Consider the following 24933-nt stretch of genomic DNA (forward strand, 5'->3'; position numbering starts at 1 on the left):
AGAAGGGGGTTAATGAGCACAGTAGATAATTTTGTTTTAAGATCTGAATTTAAACGCAAGCATAATAAGGACACTGATTCGCCTGAGAAAGAGGAGATCTGGGAAGAGGATTTAGGAGATTCATGTCACTATCAGGACAGGACATACTGATGGAAAGAAGGAGGCCACTGTGGTAAGGAAAAGAAAAAGATAAATGGAATATAACATTTTAGGAGGTAAAGTTCAGCACTCCCTGCTGGGACTGGTAAGTGAATAAGAGGGAGTGTCCAGGATGGTTTCAGGTTCCAGGTTCAGCGGGGCTGGGGAGGGGAATGTGGCTGAGAAGAACGCACGAATTGTAGGCAGATAGGCAATGAACAGTCTGGAAGCGAAGAGCGAGGAGGATGAGCCTGGGAAAACGCCAACATATTAGGGCCTTTGTGGAGGGGAGGGTCCTCAGCAGCTAAAGGATGAGAAAAGCTGCGATTAGAGAAGAAAAGGAAACCAGAAGACTATGCATTCCCTGATGCCAAAGAGGAGAGCGTTTAAATTAAACCTCTCGGTTAAAAAAGACTTCCAATTAGGGGACTTCGTACCCTCGTTTTAGAATTCCAACGGCAAGTTAAGGGCAAACGTGGAGTCACTAATGCACCCAACCGAAACTCTGTTCACAGAGCAGATAATCTATTTTCTTTACATAAACTCGGTGTTGGAAGCCTTAACGGGTCTGAAGGCCAAGTACACATACCTCAAGAAGCCTTGCTCTTTTTGTCTCCCCTGTCCCAAAAGGCAACCAGACCTGACCCCGACGTGATTTGAACACGCAACCTTCTGATCTGGAGTCAGACGCGCTACCGTTGCGCCACGAGGTCACAGGTAAATGCTACATTTCTTCTAAAATAGGATTAAATAATCCTTTCTCCCGGCCCCCAGGTTCTAAAACTTTAGCCCTTTTTATTGGGAGACTTGAACATTTTTCTCCTCGCTATTCACAGCTTTGCTAATGCTTGTTGGAGAAAGATAAAGGATTAACCAGATTAAATATTAGTCCAAACACCCAAATGCTCCAAAAGGAGAAAAGTCAGTGGTTTCTCTCGTTCGGTATTTCCTCTTGTCGAAATTTTCCTGTATTGAGAAAAATCGTTACGTATTGAGCTCAGATCCGCAATGAAACAGCAATAAGAAAGACCACGATATTTGAACTACTACATTTCCTGTAAATTCAGTAGATTCTTTTGTGGAAAAGACTCCCAGCCTTGCACTGCCCTGCGGTGTCAGGCCTTGCCCTCCAACCCCCTCCTCCCTTTCCCTTCTCAGCGCTTGCCTGAGGCCCCATTCTCAACCTAGTGAAAATCTACTTTATCCTCAAATGCATAGTGTAAATGGAATGTCTTCTTGAAACTCTCACTTCTCAGTGGGACTCTGTAGGTATTTGGGTCTCCATAGCGCACACATGCCATTCAGTTCACAACAACTCGAAGTAAATCGCTAATATTATTGAGCTTTTACCATTTTCTCCTAGCCCTGTGCATGATCTTCCTTCAGCCAATGGTTCTTAAAAAGTGCTCGCAGGCTAGGAGCATATGCATCAACTGGGAACTTGTTAGCAATGAAAATCCTTGGCCACATCCAAGGCCTACTGAATTAGAAACAATGGCTGTGGACCCCAGCAGTCCGTGTTTTAATGTGTCCTCCCTGACTGTGATGCAGGGAAAAGTTTGAGAATAACTGCCTCAGTCTAGGGACCCGATGCTTTTCTCATGCAAGAAAATTAACTTCTAGTCTTCTTCCGGGACGGAGGAGGGGCTATGTAGTATTAGTTTGCTGCCATAGCAAGGTACCCCAGACTGGGTGCTTAAACAACAAATTTATTTTCTCACAGTTCTGGAGACCAGAAGTCTGAGACCAAGCCTGTCAACAGATTTGTAGATGGCTGTCTCCCTGTGTCTTCACATTGTCTTTCTTCTGTGTGTCTGTGTCCTGATATTTTTTAATAAGGACTCAAGTCATTGGATCAGAGCTCACATATATGACATCATTTTACTTTAATTACCTCTTTAAAAGCCCTGTCTCTATAAACAGTCACATTCTGAGGTACTTGTGGATAGAGCTTCGAAATATGGGGGTGAGCGGAACACGAGGACACAATTCAGCTTCTAACAGTTTCCAGTTGAAGCAACTGCTGACAACTCCTGAGTCCGGCATAGGGTGTGAGGATGGAGGTGCTGTGGTATAAATCTGATCGCCTCTGCTTTTCCCACACCACCTGTTTAGGATTCAGCTTTCTCGAAGCTGACAAATCAACTTTTACACTCCAATCGGCTTTCCAGATTACAGTATTTCGTTTCTGTTATCTCCTCTCCCGAACTTTTTGTCTTATTTGAATTTACTTTTTAGAGTTGTTTTGAGTAGGATGTCTGGAGTGCACAAAAGGCAATTTTGTGTTTAATCCATGATCTTTACCTGAAAGCGCTGCGAGACAGCTGTCGTTTCCTGCGTATGTTAAGTAATCAGGCTCTATCTTTTCCTCTCCTCTTTAAGCTCTCAAGTGTTCCCTCCCCGCTGCGGCCTTTCGCCTTGATTCCCAACAAAAGATAAAGCGCTCTAGTATTAGTTATTGCAGCATCATACTTCTCTCAGTGGTAGTTACATTGGCTGTAACTTTACAATATTTTTGACCTTTAGGTTCTGATTGCTTCCCCAAGTAGATGGTAAGGTTTTTGAGTTGTTAGAAATGACTCAATTTGCGAAAATAATTTCACTGTTACAATTACTGAAATTATTTCCTTCAAACAAATTTTGCAAACACACACTTTTTGCTATGGGAGGACCACGTGGCCTAATGGATAAGGCGTCTGACTTCGGATCAGAAGATTGAGGGTTCGAATCCCTTCGTGGTTGCTATGAGGTTAGCTTATTGCTACGTGAGACATTTTGTGGTGATTATGGTGTAAACACCTGCTTAATACACCCACCCACGCCTTTTTCTATGTAGCACAAACCCACCTGCATTCTCTTATTCTTTTCTTTTCTTTTTTTTTTTTTTTTTTTTTTTTTGGTAGGTGCAGTTTGCATCCTTGGAGATGGGGTTGATTTATTTATTTTAAAAATAAGATTTCTCCATTGGGCACTTAGTCCATCAGCTTACTTTATTTCTTTATTTTTGAATGTATATATACATATATATTTTATTGAGGTATGGCTGATTTACAATATTATATTAGCTTCAGGTGTACAACACAGTAATTCAAAATTTTAATAGATGATACTCTATTTAAAGTTATTATAAAATATTGACTATATTCCCTGTGATGTACAATATATATTTGTAGCTTATTTATTGTATACAGAGCAGTCTGTACCTATCTGCATTCTAAGATTGTTACAGCAGGAGAAATGATAAGCTACCACAGAACCCTTAGGAAAGTCTGGGCAGCAAGGAAAGTCAAGAAAATGGTCAAAAAGTTTGACAAACATACCCTTTAACAAATCTAGGAAAATTGTAGAAAATTCAGCATCTGAAATTTCCAGACAAACAATAGACTCAGGCAAAGAGCACTAATGATCTTAAAACCCTTAGGAAAAGGTTATTGGGAAATAATGTGCACATGGTGTCAAAGTATCACCCAAGATTATTTGCTAATTGCAAAGGAGAAAATAAAAAGAGCCCAGGGGCACCACTTTATCTTCACTATTAGTGGGATATCCTGACTGGTGCCTCCTGATGTGAAGTAAGTGCTATGTCAAGTAGACAGTCTGAAGCTCCAAGTTTTTAACCTGAATCTAATCTAATCATCCAAAGGGATTCAATCAATTATTTAGACTTAACTTCTAGTTTAGAGCAGAGGAATAAATTTTAAATTTCCATGAGGAAATAAGGAAACGAATCTAGAATATGGGACATTCTAGAACTGGCTTGGACTTTTAAAAAAGTCAATGTCAAAACCGTAACAACAACACAGACAAAAACTAGGAGACTGTTATAAACTAAAAGAGAACTAAGGAAACATTACAACCCAATGCAGTGAATGAACTTTGATTGGATCCTGGTTAGAAAAACAGGCCCCAAAAGGCATATTAAAGAAATTTAAATAAGAACATTCTATGAAGTTGAAGTCTAGAACATGAGCCCCCTCTCAAATTCGGCTCACTCCCACACATCCTTAAGATCTGAATTTAAATATGATTCATTCCTTGTGTATTTATTGAGAGTCCAGTTCCCCATTCAGAGGTATCAAAGATATAAATGGAACGTTTCTTCATGAAACTTGAGTCTAATGAGTAACTCTCCAGGTAACCACATAAGATATTCATGATTAGGATTTACTTCTGTAATTGTGTACTCTAGAAACTCCCCAAAAGGAGTGGCCATATTTTTCTTGCTCTCCACTGAATGAGCAGCACCTAGCAAAGTGCTTGGCAGGTGATTGTGCTCAGAATAAAATTTTTCAAACAATGAAGAAATGGACAAACACGGGAATGGAGGCCCAAAGACTTCCAAGAAGTGGCAGCAATAACTCCTATGAGAAACTATAAAAACCTGATCTACGAAAATGGGCCTGAGGCTTCAGAGGAAGAGCCAAATTCAAAACATAATTAGGAGGTTGAACTGAAGGCCTAGTAACCTGTGGGCTGTGGGGAGAAAGTCAGAGAGAAGAAGGATAAGGGGAGTTCTGAGTCTTTGGTTTGGATACCTGGGTGTTCCTGTCAAAAATCTGAATTGTTGGAGGAAGCTCAAGTTTGGAAGGAAACAATGGAGCATTCATCTGGGGATATATTGCTTTTAAGTTGTCCATGGACTTGCAAAAATAAGTAAAAAAGGACAATTGTATATACTGGAGCCCAGAAGAGAGGTCTGAGCTGGAGATAATTTTCAATCCATCAGCATATAAGCAGTGGTTTTATCAATCACGCCTTACCCCTCCTCTGTTCACAGAATGGAGTTCTTGATGAAGTACAGAATCTCCTTCTTGTACACTAATACACCCACATGCATGTATATACAGATAAGATTGTGATAACGGTTGTGTAGTTTGAGAAGTGTGGAGATCCTGGGGTTCTCTACTTGCTTTGCAGGTGATATTTGCAAATATTTTTAAACTATAACCTGCAGAATATCCGATAAAGTTGTTCTTCCTCTTGTGAAAGAAGTCCATGCAGTGAAGGGAATTTGAGTGTCAGAACTATTTTCTACTTTCCTGTTTTATTCAAAAATATTCTATCTACTGCTTTAAAATATTTTCGTTTTACAAAGAGGTAGGAGATAGGCATCCCTGTGGAACATTTTGATGGATCCTCATTCTTGAATTTAGAAGTTTTGGTTATAATAGCTTCTGACATTTGTTGAGCTCTTATTGTATTCTAGGCACTGGATTAGTTGTCTGAAGATGTAGGGTGTCTGTAAGGAACAGCTTTGTCGGATTATTTTTTGACGATAAACTTCCTACTCCGGCAAAAATACAAGGATTTTTAAAGCTATTGCAAGGTATGGCGGTTTGCTTTCTAGAAAAGACCAAAGGGCATTCTCAATTTACCATGTGCTGGAAATTGAAGTTGGTTGAACCTCTCTTCGGTTTCATCAACCATTAATGGGACTTGGCATCCTTTGTGTTGCCCTCCTTAATTACTAAATCCTGAAGTAGCTTGAAATAAATGATACATAGTAACATGAAGAACAGTGAAACAAACTAAGAGCATGTGTAGTCGTGGCCGAGTGGTTAAGGCGATGGACTAGAAATCCATTGGGGTCTCCCCGCGCAGGTTCGAATCCTGCCGACTACGGCAGTGTGTTGTACTTTGCATCTCAATTTTCTCTGCCTGATCAGATTGATTTTCAGTTTTAAGATACTTCTTAAAATAGTAGACATTCTCTCAGACCTTTTACAAGTTACATGAAAACGGACTTCTTATTAACAGCGGAGGAATCAAACTGCATGAGTGAGAAAAATAAATCATAGGACTTTCTTTTATTTCAGTTCTAAAGTTTTGTGGTTCGAAATCTTGGTAACTGGAAAAAAAGCAAGCTGAGAGAAAAGATTTCACACATTCATACTTAGAGCAACATAGTAAAACCGCCACTTCCTTTTTCTGTAAGTATGAGTCCCCCTACTCTTCATGGGAGGGCCAGTGGCGCAATGGATAACGCGTCTGACTACGGATCAGAAGATTCCAGGTTCGACTCCTGGCTGGCTCGTTCACTTTTGTCTGTATGCTTCTTAAAGTTCCACAAATTCCCATCATTCCTAGGCCTCTGAACAAAATTTTTAAATTTTATTTTCTAATATCATTTTACACAAAATGACAAAATGTTAATAACATAGGCTTCAGCTATAGTTCACTACTCTTCTTTTACATACATAAATTTTCTTTAAACCACATCGCTAAATTGATTACGAAACTGACAAATCCTCACATTAAATTTCTGAGAGAAACTTAAAAGAGGGAAGACCTTTCAAGTGCATCATTCTTTGAGAAATAAGATTGAAAGTCTCACAAAGAGAAAATCTCTGGATAGCAATTCTTTTTTCCTCCCCCCCCCCTTTTTTTTAAAGACTTAGTTCTTTAGAGCACATACTGTTTCACAGCAAAATTGAGAGGAAAGTGCATGCGTATTCTTTGCATACTCTCCCCCATTATAAACATCCCCCGCCAGAGTGGGTACATTTGGTACAAGTGATGAACCTCCTATGGACCAAAGCCCATAGTTTTTTGTTAGTCTGTCCTTGGTGTTGTACATTCTATGGGTTTGAACAAACGTAGAATGACATGTATCCACTGTTACAGTATCATGCAGAGTATTTTCACTGCCTGAAAAATCCTCTGTGCTTTGTTTATTCATCCTTCTTCCCCCAACCAACCCCTGGCAACCAGTGATCATTTTATTGCCTCTGTAGTTTTGCCTTTTCCAGAATGTCATACATTGGAATGATACAGTATGTGGCCTTTCAGATTGGCTTGTTTCACTTCATAACATGTCTTCTCATGGCTTGGTAGCTCATTTCTTACTAATGCTGAATAAGTCCATTGTCTGGGTGTACCAAGTTTATTTATCCTTTCACCTACTGTAGGGCATCTTGGTTGCTTCCAAGTTTTGGTAATTATAAATAAAGCTGCTATTAAACATCTGTGTGCAAGTTTTTGTGTGGACTTAAGTTTCAACTTCTTTGGACAAATTAACAAGGAGGGCAATTGCTGGATTGTATGGTAAGAGTACGTTTAGTTTTGTGAGGAACTGCCAAACTGTATTTCACAGTGGCTATACAATTTTGCATTCCCACTAGCAATGAATGAGAGTTCCTCTTGTTCCACCACCTCACCAGCATTTGATGTTCAGTGTCCCAGATTTTGGCCATTCTAGTAGGTGTGTAATGGTATCTCATTGTTGCTTTTATTTGCATTTCTCTCCAGACATACGATGTGGGACATCTTTTCATATGCTCAAGAAGTGAGCCAAAGACCTCAAATGACACCTCATCAAAGAGGATATACATATGGCAAATTTTCTTAATATACTTTATATACAGTTCCTTCTCTACTCCAATAGATTTCTTGAGGAGGAAAAGAAACTGGCGTTAGCAGAGGATGGTTTCGATCCATCGACCTCTGGGTTATGGGCCCAGCACGCTCCCGCTGCGCCACTCTGCTGTGAGAACTATGCTGTCATAAGGTAGTATTCAACTTTTTTTGGACTTGTCTCTCTTTTTTTTTTTTTTTTTTTTTTTTCCTCTTCAACCTGCAATATTAAATGTCTTCTTCCCCTGTCTTTCTCTATTTCTCTGTCTCTGTCTCTCTTTCTCTTCCCCCAGACCAGTAATCAGTCTTTTGTAACGTGGTGGCCAAGGGCCTGAGCTAACTACTACGAAAAAAAAAAGGTTCATAAGAAATGGAGAAAGATTATTTTGGATACACTTCTCTGGTGCACAAAGGCATACTTCAGTGTAATGTTTGTTACTGTGTACAGTGTGAAAATGTACATTACATCTATGACAAGTTATCTGCTTATATTCTAAGTGTCATGTTTTAAAGTCATTCTAAGTTACAGAAAATGATAGGCATTGATGAAATAAACTTGTTTTCCCTTTCTTCCAATACTATAACGTGATGGGTCAGAATCTTTTGGAGTGTGTTTGAGTCCCAGGTAAGGAAAAAATGCACATTCCTGCCCATTCTTTTTAAGTTTTAGGGAATTCATGGAACTTCTAGCCCAGAGGACTTTCTCTGATGTAATAGAGAAATAGAGTTCCCTAGACTCAATTGGCAAAAACAAAACAAGCAAAAAACTGTTCAGGTTTTCTTCCTCTGGAAATGGACTGACTCCTTCCGTGGTTTGCAGGAGGAGGGGAATCACAGGGAGCCAAGGATGTGTTTGCTATGGAAACTCTCTGGCACGGAAAAGCCGGCCCAGTTGTGAAGCAGGTGAGCTTAGGTCACCCACTCGAACCTGACTAGTTAGTTGTCTGAGAAGATCTGCTAAGCTTCTGACAGTTGGAGAGAGAGTTGCAGATGAACAGATGGGTCTGAGAGCACAGAAGTGAGCGTGGAGAGAAGGCTGAGAACGTTGGGAATATGGACAAGTTAGTGAAGAGTGAAATTCGGGAAGTTTGCGATAAGAATAAAAATCTCTTTATAGACCCAGAAATAAACCCCGAAGCATAGTAACAATAGTGTATACGTCTGTGCTTACTTGTCTATTTATTCACTTTCTAAAGTTATTTTAAGGGCATCCAACATTGCAGAAAACAGGGAATGCATCTTTTTCCTTCTATACATTTCATTTCATAGACCAATAACACCTCAAAGACACTAAAACAGTTGACCCCGACGTGATTTGAACACGCAACCTTCTGATCTGGAGTCAGACGCGCTACCGTTGCGCCACGAGGTCCTGTAGGGGTCCCATGCTTCTTTACCTGTCAACCTGATCTATAGCATTAATTGTCCATACTCAGAGAAGACCACGCAGCTGGTTACAAAATAATGCCTGATTGCCTCCTGGATCAAAACGCTGTCTATCCAATCACTTCCTGATTCTCTCTGCCTCCGAATTGCTTCGGTTTTCATTGCTTCCTATTCCATTTCTTTTCTTACCTAGTTTTCTCAATATACGTCAAAACCAGACGTTTGCGGGAGTTTTGTTGTTTTTGGCTTTTTAGAAAGAATAGACGTTCAGTCTATAAAGTCAGGCGCTTCCGGGTAGAGTAAAAGTGATAATGAATGTCCTTCCTCCTCCTAATCAAAGACCCTGACCAGAATTTTGGATTTGTTTCCAACGTTGACGGTAGATTCTCATTACATAGTAGTGTCTCTGTGAAGTGAATTGACGCGGGGCCGGCCAGTTTAACAGTGTGCATCTCATCTGCGAGATAACAGTATCTCCTTGCACTCTCTTGTCCTTAGTTGAAATGATCGATTTCATACTGCTAGACTTCTTCCGAATCTGACAAGCGGATCTGAAACTGCCCCTGAGAAGAGCAAGAAATCTTTTTGGCCGGAGGAAGTAGATGAGTCTGGCACCGTGGTTTGGCTACTTAAAGCGCCTGTCTGGGGAAACTGCACGCTCAGGTTTCAAATCTCAAAGAGATTTTTACCAAGATCCAAATAGTGGAGAGGTTGCTTTGAACCCCTAGAAAAAAAGACATTCTAAAAAAAAAAAAAAAAAAGATCCAATACTGTAAAACAGATGATCCTTTCTCTGAAAATTAAGGTTTCCCTTTCTTAATGTTGAAAAGTGAATTCGGGTTGGGAATTGTAAGGGATCATAAGTACTGGATGGAAGGAGCATGTGTTTGACCTCGTAGAAAGTGGAGTACTCCTGGTAGGTTATCTGCGGATATTCGCTTGCAGTCATTCCATGGTATCTTGGAAATAGGTTAGGGGACTTGGATGAGGAATGTATTGGAAGCCGGTAGCCCTAGTAGGTGAGATGAACAGGGCTTTCAGAAAATAAACCACCAAGGGTTTAGGAAGATCTGCAGCTGCTTACAGAAAGAAACGAGTCCACAGGTGTGATGCTGCCAGAGAATTTGATGTTATCAGAAAATTGAACTTTATGTTTTCTTGACCTATAAAGTGGGAATAACAATAGCAGTATCTATTTTACAGGATTGTTTTGAGTTTATATATGTATTATGCTCTAAATGAGTTTATATATACTTAGAAGAGTTTCACAGTTAAAAAAAAAAAAGGTTGAGATTACATTAGAACAAAAATGTAGGAATTAACCTAGTAGAACCCAGGTTCCAGAGGGTTTGAGTCAGAACCACAGGGTGGAAAAGAAGTGTCGCAGGTTTCCAGATCCTGCTGGGTGTTAGTGTGGCCAAGAGACACAGAGGCCCCAAGACACCTTGCCAGGATGTTGCCAAAGGATCAGCCCCTGTCCCTGACAAGCCAAATAACACAGAGACATGGTCTTAGAGTTTAGAAGAACAGAGGCAGATTATTGCTTTGCTGGGCAAAGGCGACTCACAGCAGGCTATTACCTTCAAAACTGTGAACCCATCTTGGGGTTGGGGCTTAGTGATTCTATAGACAAATGGGTTGGAGCATAAAAGGTGATAACAATCAACAAGGGTCTCTGATGAAACTTCCTCCTAAATCTTGATGAGTCTGGCATCATGGGACCTTCTGGTGATCTGGAAGTTCATCAGCCCACGACCTTCTATTATCTGCTTAGACTCATCTGGCACCACAGAGGAACTCTGAAGTGTGAGGCCATTCTCCTGAATTTATCATTCCGTGACTCCCTACCTGAAGAATGACTCAGAAAACATGACTATAAATTTTAGTTGCCAGAGCAAAGCAAAAACAGCAAAGTCAACAACCTTAGCTTTAACATGGGCCTGAGGCTGGCAACAGTGTCCGGTCAGTCAGGTTTTCTGACCATTCTAAAAGCAAGCAGTAAGCATAAAGCCAAGAATTTGTTAGCCTAAGTGCGGCCATTTTATCATCTCTCCTTTAAGGATGCAGAGGAAAAAAGTGGGTATTTATAGGGTTCCACGCTGAGAAAACAGATACCAAGTGGGCAGATGCCAGCAGGCGACTTCTTACTGGTACCTGGACAAGACAGAGGTCTTCCCTTCACCCTCAAACTGAGATAAAATTCCGAGAAAATGAAGAGCCCCCAAATTACTCGATAAAGTCCTGAATAGACTAAGTCAGCTTAGGTGTAGCCCGATTTGGTTACGATCAAGGTCCTGCCATTAAGCAGAAAAGGGCTGGGGACTGAAATAAACCTCAGTTGGTGTTAAAATAGACGTACAGATGTAACTCCTGAGTAAAAACCCCACGTATTTCAGTTCTTGGGATTCTGCACTGCACAGCCCTTAGCTTGGCTGTTTGTTTACTCCCCACTACTTTCATACCGGTTGAGAGATGGAGGTTGTTTCCCAGGCACCTGCAGTGATGCACATTGGCCACCGGGGGACAGAAAAGCCTAAAGATTATCATCAGAGGGAAAAGGAGGCGGAGGCGGTGGAAGAAGTGGGGGAAGGGACAGGAGCCTAGGAGAGGAAGAGGGAAGAAGAGGGAGGGACGAGGGAGAGGAGGAAAGGGAGAGGGGAGAGTCGGGAGGAAGGGGAGGGAGGAGAAAAAGGTAGACTAGAAGGGCTGGAACGGACAAGCAAGGAGAAGACTACCAACAAGTGTAAGGGGTGTTGCCCACAACAAGAAGTCTCACCAGAAGTGAGACGGCAGCCCTGCCCTCCACCTTCTCTGCCGACCCCAGGTCTCCAGTCCATTTCAGTGCACTCCTTTCCTGTGCCCAGAGATCGCCGGTCCCATCCAGGCCCCTGCCTTTGCAGCACCAGGGACTGCTTTCATTTTCTATGCATGGAATAATTCCTTGAGCAGGAGACCTCTCTGCCTGATGCAAATGCAGCAGTGCCAATTCCGGTCTCCAAATACTTGGGAAACAGGACTTTCCCTCTAGGAAGACTCTCAGACTCTCAGAGTCAAGCAGGAAAAGATCACTAGACTAAAAATCAGAAAACCAGTTAGCTATGACCTTGGATACATCAATTAAAGCATATTAGCCTCAACAGTATTCTGTAAAAGGATAAGGAGAAAGGGCAGGGAACCAGATGAGATCAGGGATATTGTGAATTTGAGAAAACCTAGGCTCTAAAATGTTTGGGTTGATAGTAGTGGAGTTCCAGGGTGACTTGCTCTGGGACTACAGCAGGAGCTATCACCAATGGGTCTGAAGGAGCAAGGGGAGAGTATTATCAAAGCAGGTGAGATTTGTAGCCATAGAAGAGTGTCCCGATAGAGCAGGGGCTCTGGAGCAAGATGGCACCTGCTACCCAGTAGGGATGGAGCTAGGGGCATAGACATCCTGGAGTCTCTGTCCTTCCACCCTTTGGATCTTTTGCTGTTCTTGGTAGGTCCCCACCAGAAGCCAGACTGCAAAGAAGGCTGAATCAGCACTAGAAAAGGTCAACAGACTGGAAAAAAGTACGGAGTAGACTGGGGTGGGGGAGGGGGAGATAAGTACATATTAAGATAAACCAGCCTAGACATCTCTCTTCAAGGATCTGCTGTCCTAGAGGGCTAGCTAGATGTTAATAAATAACCACAATATTGGGTAAATTGGAGTAAGAGATAATAGGGCCTTAACTAATATTTACTGAGCATTCTGTACCGATCACTGCCCCCAAGGCTCCATTTCACGTGCACACCCTGGTTCCATCCTCACAGCCTTCCCAGGAAGCCATTACTACTATTCAACCCATATTGTAGAGGAGGCTTAAAGAGGTAAATATTATGCCCAAGATCACATAGCCAGTGAAGCCGGTGGAACCAAACGTGAATCCAGATTGTGTAACCCTAGAAATTCTCACACTTTCAGCCAAAAGGCTGTCTGTGCTCCCCAGTCAAGAGCATGGTTACTACCAGCATCTGGGTCTATTGGTCTTCAATGCTGCCATAGCCAGAGAGGTTCAGATTTTGAAGGGAAGCATTTATCCCACTGACACTGACCGAGGGGATTAAGAGTTGATGACTCCTTTGCTCTGTAGCCTTCCTGGGTTCTACCTGCTTTGGCGCTGCATTTCCATAGCATTACCCATTCTACCTGCCCCCCGCAAAAATTCTCTTCTAATAAGAAAAGTGAAATTCTTCGATTCCATCCCAGCCCAGCCTTGTTGCCTAGTACCAGCTCCTTGTCCCCATTGTCTCCTACCTTCCTGCAAATCCCTATAGGGCTGAAGATGTGAAAAGTATCCATCAGATGCATCCTGCGTTGTGCTTTATTTTTTGGTTTTGTTTTAATATAAAATTCTTTTTCTCCATCTTGTTCTCCACTCCCAGGTGCCCCAGCCACGTCACCTTCTCTCTCACTCCAGCAACACAGCAGATATTGCCAACAGATCCACTGAGTTCACAGGCCTCATGCCAGGCGGTGTGAGTTCCAAGTCAGCAGAGCTGTGGTGAAACTGGCCAACCCAGGTCTGTCTATGTAGGCTGATCTCTAGACCTGGCTCCTATCCCTGAAAGCATCGATATCTTACATCATAAATGTAAGGTAAATGGGGTTCACAGTCCAGAGTTCGCCCCCATCATAGTTGGTATCATCACGGGGGGCAGGTGTGGAGACGTGGCACCCTGGCCAGAACTGCATCTAAGTGGAGTCCTCAGGGGAGCCCTGCCAATGGCAACTCCCAGCCCAGGGGTACTCCCTGGCCTCTGCTGGTGCTCCAGCCTGAGAGACCAGGCCGTGGAGAGTCCTGACTGGAGCCTTGGCTCAGCCCAGTGTCTGAATCACAAAGTCATCCCAAGACCAAGTCAATCAGAAGAAAATGTGAGTGCCTGAGAATTGGCGGTGGGGAGACAGCCAGCAGGTGTGGACAAGGGAGATGGACAGTGTGAGTGTCAGGTCACTGGGCTCCTTAAAGGCTCAGGCCATCTCTGACTCCTCTCTCTACTCCTCTGATCCTACCTCTCTGCTCAGCACAGGGTCTGGCTCACAGCAAACAGACAGGGCTCTCTGCTTATCAGCTCAACTCAGCTTCCCTTGTCTCCCCAGGCCAGCTTCCCTCTGCCTGCAGCCTTGCTTGGATTCTGTTTTCTCATTAAAGCTCCAAGCAGAAAGCAGCATTCATTCATTCCACAAATATTTACTGAGAGTCTCCTATGTATAAAGTACCCCGATTTAGCAAATTAAAATACAACGTATTTTACCTGGAGATCTACCAACCCTCAGTTTTAGGTGCTGGGAATTGAGCAGAAGCCAAAACAGCCCCAAATTTCTGTCTCTGAGAGGCATGACCCAACTTTAGTTTAGTCCAGTGTCCTTCCTTTATTCATCCCTGTCTCCACCTCTTCTCCCTCTTACTGGCTGGTAAGCAGCTCAGTGGGCAGGGAGTGACTCCTGAGGGGACTGATTTTCCGATCGAGGTGTGAAGGACAGGGAGTTCTCCGTCCCCTCTCCCCCACAGAGGTACAAGAGCTTCAGGATTCATCTTCTTCAGCCATGTGCTTGGACAAGGACGGGACTGGTCACCACCATGGAGGGGAGGCCTGTAGTTCCTCCACCAGGAGATGCCAAGTCAGAGGCCCTGAACACTCACCATTTTCCCAACAATGGGACTTCACTGAAGACACTGCTGGACAGAAGGAAGCAGGTGAGGATGCTGTTTAAAGGGCTGTGCTCGTGTGTAGTTCTCTCTCTTCATTTCAGCCCCTTTGCAAATGGTCTGAATCATTTCTGGAAATTCCTTTTGGTCTTTTTAAAGCACTGCTTAGGCAGGATTTCTTGGGAAATGCTCTGTTTATCAAATATTCGCTTGTGTAAAGCACCACTCCCTGCTTTCTGCTCAACACTGTAGGGGAAGACTTGTGAAAGACTTTTTAACGGTCCAAATATTTAATACTGGGTCCCAGAACCGTTTTATTTATTTTACTTATGTACTTATGTATTTTCATGATGACTCTCAAGGTATCTTGTTTTCCTAACCATCTCTTGGAAGATAACGGGGCAAAGCTGGGGTCACTCTCCCAGCCAGGCCCCTCTGCCACTGGGCTGGAACAGGAACCCCACAGAATCCCGAGGCATCTTCTGTGTGCTCCAGCACCACGGTGTTTGGCTCTTCCCTGCTTTTCTCTGCAGGAATAATGCCCAGCACTTCTGGCTCAGGCGCTCTCTTCCTGAAGGACTTTCCTTGGGCAGCTGCTCAGACTTCACTCTTGCTTCTTCTGGGGCTTCTCCTGCTGGCTGCTCTTGGTTTTATCTGGAAACTTCGCCGGGAGAAAGTGCGAGAATGTTGGACCAAAGGTAAAGCAATTAGAAGACCGAGGCAGTGGATCCAAAGAAGACTATGGATTGGACAGAGAAGGGAGAGGGCAAGAACAAAGCAGATCAAGGGGATTTGAACTTGAGGTTTTTCATGCAGTCCTTCCTCCCTCAGTACCACCAACCCTATCCTTTTACTCCCCTCAAGCTGTGTCCCTGACTGTGCCCTAGCTTCCCCAGTTCTGGGACAGCTCCCAGGACTCACTGCACACACACCCCAGGAAGAGGGCTTCCAGAGGCCCTGTCCACATGAACCTGGCTTGTTTCCTATGGATGGTACTGATTCATTTCTTGTCCTTTTGCAGAAAAACTCCAAAGAGAACTCTGTAAGTTCTGTGCTTCCCTCTCCTGTATGTACGATTTGAGACCCTCTCTTGTGCAATGTATCTCATGAGGTTTCTTTGCTCCACTTCAGGCTGGAGAAAAGCCCAGAAGGTGGATGGTGAGTAAATTGGAATTTTTGTTTTTCCTCTAAGACTTTATCTGCTTCATTTAATAGGTAACTTAGGTGAACCTGATCCTTTCCCCTGAGGCCTTGATCATTCTTACACAATCTGGACTTAACCCTTGTAATACCAATATTTCTGTTCACATCCCATGGATGCCTCAAAGGTTATTCAAACCTGTGGCCAACACTGAATTCCAGTAGGGGTGGAACATAGCTCAGTGGTAGAGCGCATGCTCAGCATGCAGGAGGTCATGGTTTCAATCCCCAGTACCTCTGTTAAAAAAAAAAAAAAAAAAAAAAAAAGTTAAAAAATTAAAATTAAAAAAAAAAGTTAAAAAAATTTAAAAAAAAAAATGAACTCCATCTCCTTTCCCGTCAAACTGCCCTTTCTCCTCTACCTGCTGCTGTGTAATGCTGCCACCACCCACCCAAGTGGGCACCCTTCTTTCCTCCCTTCAGGACAAGTCCTTTTACTGTTCAGTCCAGGGCCTCTTCTCAGGCATAAACTACCTCCCTCAATTTTTCTTTCTTCTCTTATCACAGATCCCTGGGGTTCATTTACCAAGGCCCTTCTCTTAACAGCAGGCTGCTTCCATTCCTCACAAGAGCTACTGCTACCCTTTTCATTTTAAGACTTTCAGTTTACAACTATGGTTACCAAAGGGGAAAGGGTGCGGGGGAGGAATAAATTAGGAGTTTGGGATTAACAGATACACATTACTATATATAAAAGAGATAAACAACAAGGACCTACTGTATAGCACAGGGAACTATATTCAATTTCTTGTCATAACATATAATGGAAAAGAATCTGAAAAGAAAATATCTATGTATATATATGTACAACTGAATCACTTCACTGTACACCTGAAACTAACACTGTAAGTCAACTACACTTCAATAAAAAATAAAATCTAAAAAAGGCTTTCAGTTTAAATAAATATTAGGAAACAGACAAGAAATCTGAAAAACAACCAGCATAAACAAAACATTATTTCTGCAAAGTTTACAGCATGACCATAGTCTAGAGTTTCAGAGTAAACTCACCAATACAGAAGTCTGATTGCATTCCTCTCAATTCCCAAAACTTCTGTGGCTTCCCATCACCTTCTGCATTCTTATTGGTGCGGGGAAGGCTATGGACATTTGTAAATTCTAAAAGAATTTTCAATTTAAAAAAATTGTCTTAATATAGATTTTAATCTAAACAAACACAACCTAAGCGGATTCTCTATCACCAGTTTAACATCCTCGTAATCAGTTATTGCTGAGTGATTCCAGGTTCCAAGCTAAGTTCATAATTGCATTAGTAACAAATGAAGTCCTTAATGACAGATTTTAACTTTTAATGCTAATGTTTTTAAATTGGCTCCCTCAGGAGTTTGAAGATATATTTCCCAATGTATTTGGGAATAAGATTTTTGTCTGACCAAAGTTTTTACAGCAGTCAGATAAAGTTCAATCCGTGCACTTTTCATCTCTGCATTGCAAGAACTTGATGGTCCAGCCCTATTTCTGCTCCATCCCTGGACATTCCCAGACATGCCCAGCTCCACACTGATCTAACCACACCACCTGCAGTGCCTCAAATACAGCATGCAGTTTTCTATCTATTTCTGTGCCCCTTTCCTTTGCCTGTTCACCACACCTGGTTGACCTTGTTTATTCTACTCATTCAGACAAACCAGGACAGGCTCCTAAACTTCTTTGAAATTCTATTTTTCCAACCTCAAAATTGATTTAATTACAACTACTATATTGAGCAGATGCTAGGAAATGAGATCAAAGTATGGAGAACACCCAGTACAGAAGGCAGCACGCAGTTAAGTTCAATGAACACTAGCTGTGATCCTCATCACCACATCCTTTTCCCACGACTCTGAAGGTGAAGCAACCCCCATCTCAGAGAGAAACTAGAAGGGAGGGGCCAAACTTTCTGCCCCATGCCCTGCACCTGCCCCTTCTGACCTGTTTGCTCTGACTTCAACAGAGCAGATGTCTTTTTTTCTTTCTGAGGCTGTTCCCTCATTCTCATCCTGGACCCATCACTCTCTAGTTTCCTTCAGGGCTTCTCTATTCAGTTCGTCCAGTCATTCAGTTAGTCATTCATTTACCAACTCAACAAAGATCCATGACCGTTAACTATGTGCCAATTACTCTTTTAGGTGCCAGGGGCACAGAAATGAACACAACAGGAATGCTCCATTCACAAAGCACCTACCTTCTAGAGTAAGAAGACAGAAAAAAAAAAAAAAAAGAAATAGTGGAATATACAGCTTGGCACATGATGATATGTGCCTGGGAGATAAGAGAATATTGCACTGGAAGGTGCAATTTAAAACAGGGTAATGAATTGTACACTTGTAACTTTTAATATATTGTACATCAACTTACTTCAATAAAAAAATAATATAAAATAAAATAGGGTGATGATGAAGTAGGGAAGCAAGCCAGAGGAATAGCTAGGGAAAAGCATTTCAAGTAGAGAGAACCACAGTGCCAAAACCCAGAGGCAGAAGCTCATTGGTTTCTTTGAAGAGTAACAAAGGGGCCAGGGCAGCTAGAGGACAGGAAGTGACCAGGAAAACTGGAGGGAGTATCAGGGGGTTTGGAGGACCTTGAAAGTCAATGTGCTGGCATTGGCTTTGCATCTGAGAAAGGAGCCACCAATGGGTTTTGAGCAGAGGAAGAACAGAACCTGAGTTATGCTTTGAGAAGTTACTTTAGATGCTAAACTGAGACTAGGCTCGGGGGAAGGGTAGGAGGAGCAGGATAGAAGCCTAAAGACCAGCTGGGAGCTGCTGCAGAGAAACCAAGGGCGGGTGCTGGAAGTGGTGAGAAGGGGTCAGTGCTGGATTTATTTTTTTTAAAGGGTAGAAAGACTTTGCTGATAGATTTCGATGTGGGGTATAAATAAAGGAGTGGATCAAGGGTGACTCCAAGGTCTTAGTCCTAAGAAACTGTAAAGATAGAATTGTCAATTACCATGACGGGGAAACCGAGAGAGAAGCAGGCAGTGGGGGCAAGGGGAGGAGGTAGCACAGAATCGGAAGTCAGGATACATTAAGATAAGGAGCCTATGTGTGATCAAAGTAGAGATGCAGAGGAGGCAGGTAGAAACCAAGCGTGCAGCCCATACAACAGGTCAACTCTAGAAATGCATTCTTTTTGCTCCTCTGTATCTTTTTCTTTTTTTGATGACCTTGCATAACTGTAAATGCCTTTTTTAGATTAAAGACATCTTTTTAATTGGAGTAGAGTTGATTTACAATATTGTGTTAGTTTCAGGCATACAGCACAGTGATTTAGTATTTTTGTAGGTGCTATTCTAAGTTCTACCCAGATAACTTCAGTAGCAAATGTTAGTCACATCTCTATCCTACAGATGAAGAAACAGGGACATTGAATGGTTAATTAACCAGCTTTGAGTTTCTTGGCTAATGAGTCGTGGATAACAACATATTGGGGTAGACAGAAGAGCCGTGAGCTAATCGACAATAAGCCATAGTGCCCAGAACACACTAGCAGCTTCCCAGGTAAAGGTATAAGACAAAAAGTGTAGGAGTCCTTTATAACAGCAAGTGGTGACATAGAAACTATGAAAAATAGATGCTTCCTGCAGAGATGAATGCGATAAAAGAGACAGATTTCCAGGCTGTTGGCCAATCTTACTGCATGCAGGACAGTGTACGAGGTCTTGGAAAAGATGCCAGAGAGGACAGGATCACCTTCTCCCAGGTCAGGCGCCTGACCATGGGAACGAGTGAACCATGACCACAATGATCAGAAGAGTGAATCCAGCATAGTTCTGTCCTGTTTTCAGGGCTGTGCCCCATGTGATGGCAGCCTTCACAGGCATTTGCATCAGCTGGTGCCTTTCAGCTACTGAGGCACAAAGTCATCTAATTTGGGGAAAGAGGAGAGATGAGTAAAGAACTCCCAGTGCCGTCCAAGCCCTTACTTAGTAAACAGGAAGGGGAAATAGAAGAGTACATTTCATCTGGCTTCCCTCTGCCTGGACACCATCCTTGTGAGGAACATGAGGGAAGGCAGCCAGAACACAGAAAGGGTGAAGCAATGTATGGCTCCAGCCAGGGAGCGCTCACCTCTCTGTTTTCTATTGCAGACTGGAGAAAAGCTCGGTCCCATGCTGGTGAGTGACTGTTTAATTCTTAAGGTCTCAGGCTCAGGACTCCATTATAAAAAAAAAAAAAAAAAAAAAAAAAAAAAAGATCTTAGTGGTCTTTTTCCATCTTCTAGCTCCAAATAATGGCCTGGCTGGGTGGTACCTGTACGGACACCCGGGGAAGATTCACATGGCCTCCAGGTCAAGTTCTACCCCAATCTCAGTTCAGCATCTGGGTCTTTTTTTCTTTCCAGCAGTTTAAACCTTTTTTTTTTTTTTTTTTCCTTCTTAAAGTGCTCCTCATCCACTTTCTGTCTTGGGTTTCCCTACACCTCAATATTTTCAGCATCATAGACCTAAGGGTACAATGGGAAAGCCTTCATTCAAATGACATTCAGTCTGTAGTGGGTTATGTGCATCTTAGAGGAGATCTGGCGACTCCGTCCACCTCAGCTGCTCTCCCCTCGGAGCAGAGGTGCCACTTTATAACCAGTTCCCCCAGTGAAGAACCCTAAAAATAAGGGATAAATAAAATTGAGTAAATGGTCTTTTAAAAATTACTAACATTAGGGGTGGAGGAATAGCTCAGTGGTAGAGTGTGTGCTTAGCATGTGTGAAACCCAGCACTTCCATTAAAATAAAATAAAAAAAAAAAGGAAGTTGCTAACATTTTTTAAGCAGCTACTACTACGCACCAGGCGCAGGTCTGAGTGCTTTATGTATATTCTTCCACAGCCCTAAGAGGTGTGCTATTATCATGGCCATTTACAATGGAAGAAATTAATCCACAAAGAGGGTAAAGAAAATCTTGCTTCAAATCACACATCCAGGAGGTGGTGACACTGGGATAAAAGTCCAGGGAGTCTGGCCCCATCAGCTATGCTCCCTCCCCTCATCCTGTGGTGCAGGGCTGGAATAGATCTACTCTGATCCCTTGTCCTGAACATGAAGAAGTCTCAGTAATTTCAAGTAATTGGTGCAATTGAAAGACTTTCTCTTTGAAGCAGTATTATTTATTTCTTTGTCTCAAGATTGAGCTCCTTGACAGGGCAGGGCCTGTGTTTTACCATATGAGAGTGCTAAGTTTCCAGCACGTAGAAGAAATGTCCATAGAAACAGTCTATACAGGGAGTTGACTTTGGGTCATGATTTGTATTTATCAGGGCAGGCTAACTGTTGTAACAAAAGACCTCAATATCCCATTAGGTAAACATAATAAAAGTATATTTCTCCATCTCTTCAGTGTTCAGGACAGATCATATGGGGATGTGGGAGCTTTGTTCTTTGTCGACCTAGGGCCTCACCCTACTCTGTATTCAGTCAGAAAACAGCAGAAAAAGGAGTAGAAATATTATGCAGAAGGTTTCTCCTGGGCCAGGCCTGGAAGTGGCCAGGAATCAGTGAACACATAAAGTTTCTCCCTCACGATGCTTCTAAGCTGTGAGAATCTGGGAATGTTTGTTAAAGATGGGTATCGATTAGATCCGGGATTTTACAGTTGGCCAAAAATCTCTAGCCAAGTAGCCCTCCACGCAGCCCTCTGGGGCTTCAGGTTGGCAGAGAGGCGTGGCTGGAGGCTGTCTACAGGACCTTCCTTAGCCCTTCATTCTGCCAACATTATCGAGCACCCATTGCAAGCGGGGTCTGACAGCGCTAAATGGTGAGGATACAAAGATGGACAAACATAGTCTCTACCTTCTCAGGTCCTTCTCTAGTAGAGGAGGGAAATATGAAATAAATAATAATAGTGCGGTGGCATGAGAGGGGCTTGAGAGGGTGGGGTGGGGAGCTGGAGATTCATGATTAGCCACCCCTGCTCCCAGGGACCTGGGGCCTCTGGATTCAGGGAATCTGGATTAGCTCCTCCTGGTAAGTTTCTGAGCTCTCCTGGGAGCTCTCTGAGGTGTTCTTCAGGACATTTGCAGACATATTTATCTCTCCAGCTATCTTGTGGAGGAAGGAAGGGAACTTTATGGGTTCAGACCAGCTTCTCTCCCCTTCTTCCCAGTCACTGAGGGTCCTGGGATGCCAGAGGTGACCAGGTGTCTCTTCTCGCTCACTCTGCAGTTCACGTGACTCTGGATCCAGACACTGCCTACCCTGAACTCTTTCTGTCTGAAGATCACCGGAGTGTGAGGCGGAGAAATATGTGGCAGGATCTCCCCGAGAGAACTGGAAGGTTTTTTTTTGACCCTTGTGTGCTGGGTCATGAGTCCTTCTCTTCGGGGAGACACTACTGGGAGGTGGAAGTGGGTGACAGGACTTACTGGGAGCTGGGGGTTTGTGAGGAAAACGTGGAAAGGACATGGGGAATCACAGAGTCACCTCAGAATGGATTTTGGGCCATGGAACTCTATGCTAATAAGTATCAAGCCCTCTCCTCCCCTCGGACCGCCCTCCCCCTGGGCGAGCCCCTGAGCCGGGTGGGGATCTTCGTGGACTATGAGGCTGGGGATGTCTCCTTCTATAGTGGGGCTGACGGGTCCCACATCTACACTTTCCCCCAGGCCTCCTTCTCTGGGCCCCTCCGGCCTTTCTTCTGCCTCTGGTTCTATCACCCAACCCCTCTGACCATCTGCCACTGAGGCCATCTGTCCCCAGACTTTCTCTCAGTTGAATGTCCAGGGGAGAACTCAGCACTGGGGTGGAGGAGCTGCTTCTGAGGACAAGGGCCCAGGGCTCCAGCCAAGCCAGTAGTGAAGGCTGAGCCCCTCTGATCTTTGCTGCAGATAAAGGCTGGGGACAGTTTATAATTCTCCAGGGCTAAGTGGCGCAGAGGACCAAGAAAGGCAATGTGACCCTACAGAATCTTGTCAAGAGAGCCTGTCTGCTGTTGCCATCCCAGCTGGAATGAGAAAAAGAAACCCCAAAGAAAGCAGAGACGAGATACTGATAGAAAGACTAGCAGGGTGAAGAGTGACCTATGAAATTGAGCTCCCGTGGAAAAGAAAAGAAAGGAAAAGAAGGAAAAGAAAAACCAGTGCCCACAAGCAGTGTTTGTCATTAATGCCTGCATGATAGCAGGAAGCTGCATCTGAATGGGGCTTGGCTGTTTCCACAGTCTTTTCATACATGGACTTTATTTCATTTTGACTCACAAATAACTGTGGGAGAGACTAAATAAAGTGCACAGAGAAAAGTCACTTCTCCAAGTCACCCTGCTGGTCTGGGACTTGATGCCGCCTTCAACATTCTGACAGCTAATGCCAATCATACCACCTCTAAGAAGACAATCATTCCTTATAAGGGCAATCGCAATCGCCCTTTCAATGACATTTTTTTTCATCCCAGATTTTTCAAGATTTCTTTTCCAGTTTGTGTATTTGTTTACTGCTCTTTTCCCTAAATATTATCTGACCTTTAAATTATTTTACTTCATCAACAGTTAAGCGCATATTCTTTACTTTTTTCTGTGCTTATACAAATACACACACAGTTTTTCTAATGAAAATCAGATTATATATATTGTCCTATGACGTGCTTCTTTTACTTAACACCAAATCTTAACTACTAATCTAATGTTATTTATAATCAGGATGGGTTTCTTTCTTCCCTGTTACAAATAATGCTACTATAAACTTCTTTGTATGTAAATCGTCTTGCATATCTCTGGTCACTATCACAGAATAAATTTCCAAATTGTACTTGTCATTAGGATAAGTCCTTGAAAGTGCAATTGTACAAAAGGAACTTGAATTATTATTATGTACATGTCTACCTATTTTTTACAAAAGGAGTTTCTGTACACATCTTGTTATCGGTATCTATCAGGCTAATCGCCTAAAGTTGATTAGAAGCCCACCCTTCAGTTTTGCATTTCTTCGGCATCAAACCCAGGCATCTCACACTCCTCAAAGGACGGTCCAATCTATCAATTCTAAGGAGGACCAAATCTACCTTTTACTGCACATACATTTTTATGTCTTCATCTGTATGAAGCACTGTTGTAAGAAAATTGCCTGAATTATCTCATTTCATCCTCACGACAACAACCCAAAAGACAGGTGCTATTATCACCCTTATTTTACAGATCGGAAATCTAAGGCACAGAGAGGTTAAGTAATTGGTCCAAGATCACACAGCTAGTATAGTTCACGCAGGCAACCTGGCTTCCGAGTCTATGGTTTAACCACTCCATAATGCTACCTCTGCTCACCAGTTTTATCTTCAGTGCCTGATACCTACTAGATGTCAGGTTCTCAATAAAAGTGTGTTGAATCAATTAATTTTTCCGGCTTCATTTCATATACATTTCTCTCCCGGGGCTTCATGTGATGAGATGAGAAGTAGACATGGAGCCTATTTCTTTGGATGCCATAAAGTTAAGAGATACAAAATGTTGTGCCTAGAAACCCCTTCTCTGAAGCTCAGCATCTAGGCTGGAAATCAAGGCTGCTTCTCTGTGTCGAAGTAGCTTGGATCTCTAGGAAAGAGGGGACTATTTCATTCTTATTGATATGATTTCCAGTAGCAAAGCTTTTGATAGACTGTGAATTTTATTTTATTTTTTAAATTGATTTATTTTTTGAAGTATAGTTGATTTATGATGTTGCATTAGTTCCTGGTGTATAGCCTAGTGACTCAGTTATACATATATATACATATTCTTTTTCATTATAGGTTATTACAAAGTATTAAACATAGTTCCCTGTGCTATATAATAGGACCTTGTTGTTTATCTATTTTATACATTGTAGTTTGTATCTGCTAATCCCAAACTCCTAATTTATCCCTCCTCTGCCTTTCTCCTTTGGTAACCATAAATTTGTTTTCTGTGTCTGAGTCTGTTTGTGTTTTGTAAATAAGTTCATTTGTCTCATTTTTTTAGATTCCAGATTTAAGTAATATCATGTGATATTTGCCTTTTTCTGTCTGACTGACTTCACTTAGTATGATAATCTCTAGGTCCATCCACGTTGCTGTAAATGTGATTATTTCATTCTCTTTTATGGCTGAATAGTATTCCATTTTATGTATATACACCACGCCTTCTTTATCCAGTCATCTGTCAATGGACATTTAGGTTGCTTCCATGTCTTGGCTATAGTAAATGTGCTGCTATGAACATTGGGGTGCATGTATCTTTTCAAGTTA

General features: G+C 42.6%; 1 protein-coding gene and 6 non-coding genes across 13 annotated transcripts; 4 read left to right on the plus strand and 3 right to left on the minus strand.

The window, feature by feature from the left end:
- On the plus strand, nucleotides 1-24621 carry LOC105084146 (butyrophilin subfamily 1 member A1). Of its 7 annotated transcripts, XM_010974181.3 has the most exons (10): nucleotides 3-172; nucleotides 769-855; nucleotides 7523-7645; nucleotides 13285-13498; nucleotides 14412-14597; nucleotides 15083-15247; nucleotides 15571-15591; nucleotides 15681-15707; nucleotides 19840-19866; nucleotides 21907-24621. In XM_010974181.3, the coding sequence occupies exons 5-10, from the start codon at nucleotides 14447-14449 to the stop codon at nucleotides 22422-22424; spliced, it is 909 nt and encodes a 302-aa protein (XP_010972483.2). In that variant the 5' UTR covers nucleotides 3-172; nucleotides 769-855; nucleotides 7523-7645; nucleotides 13285-13498; nucleotides 14412-14446; the 3' UTR covers nucleotides 22425-24621. The 7 variants fall into 7 exon arrangements, with proteins under 7 accessions (XP_074204338.1, XP_010972483.2, XP_074204336.1 ...); XM_074348237.1 differs by lacking the exon at nucleotides 15571-15591 and having other exon boundaries at nucleotides 1-172; XM_074348235.1 differs by lacking the exon at nucleotides 7523-7645.
- Nucleotides 780-851, minus strand: TRNAW-CCA (transfer RNA tryptophan (anticodon CCA)). The gene has a single exon. It is a non-coding gene; the product is annotated as a tRNA-Trp (tRNA).
- On the plus strand, nucleotides 2808-2880 carry TRNAR-UCG (transfer RNA arginine (anticodon UCG)). Its single transcript has one exon. It is a non-coding gene; the product is annotated as a tRNA-Arg (tRNA).
- Nucleotides 5679-5760, plus strand: TRNAS-AGA (transfer RNA serine (anticodon AGA)). The gene has a single exon. It is a non-coding gene; the product is annotated as a tRNA-Ser (tRNA).
- On the plus strand, nucleotides 6100-6172 carry TRNAR-ACG (transfer RNA arginine (anticodon ACG)). The gene has a single exon. It is a non-coding gene; the product is annotated as a tRNA-Arg (tRNA).
- On the minus strand, nucleotides 7552-7623 carry TRNAM-CAU (transfer RNA methionine (anticodon CAU)). Its single transcript has one exon. It is a non-coding gene; the product is annotated as a tRNA-Met (tRNA).
- Nucleotides 8792-8863, minus strand: TRNAW-CCA (transfer RNA tryptophan (anticodon CCA)). The gene has a single exon. It is a non-coding gene; the product is annotated as a tRNA-Trp (tRNA).
- Nucleotides 24622-24933: the final 312 nt, after the last annotated feature.

This window comes from Camelus bactrianus, chromosome 20, assembly GCF_048773025.1.
Source record: "Camelus bactrianus isolate YW-2024 breed Bactrian camel chromosome 20, ASM4877302v1, whole genome shotgun sequence".
Lineage (NCBI taxonomy): Eukaryota > Metazoa > Chordata > Mammalia > Artiodactyla > Camelidae > Camelus > Camelus bactrianus.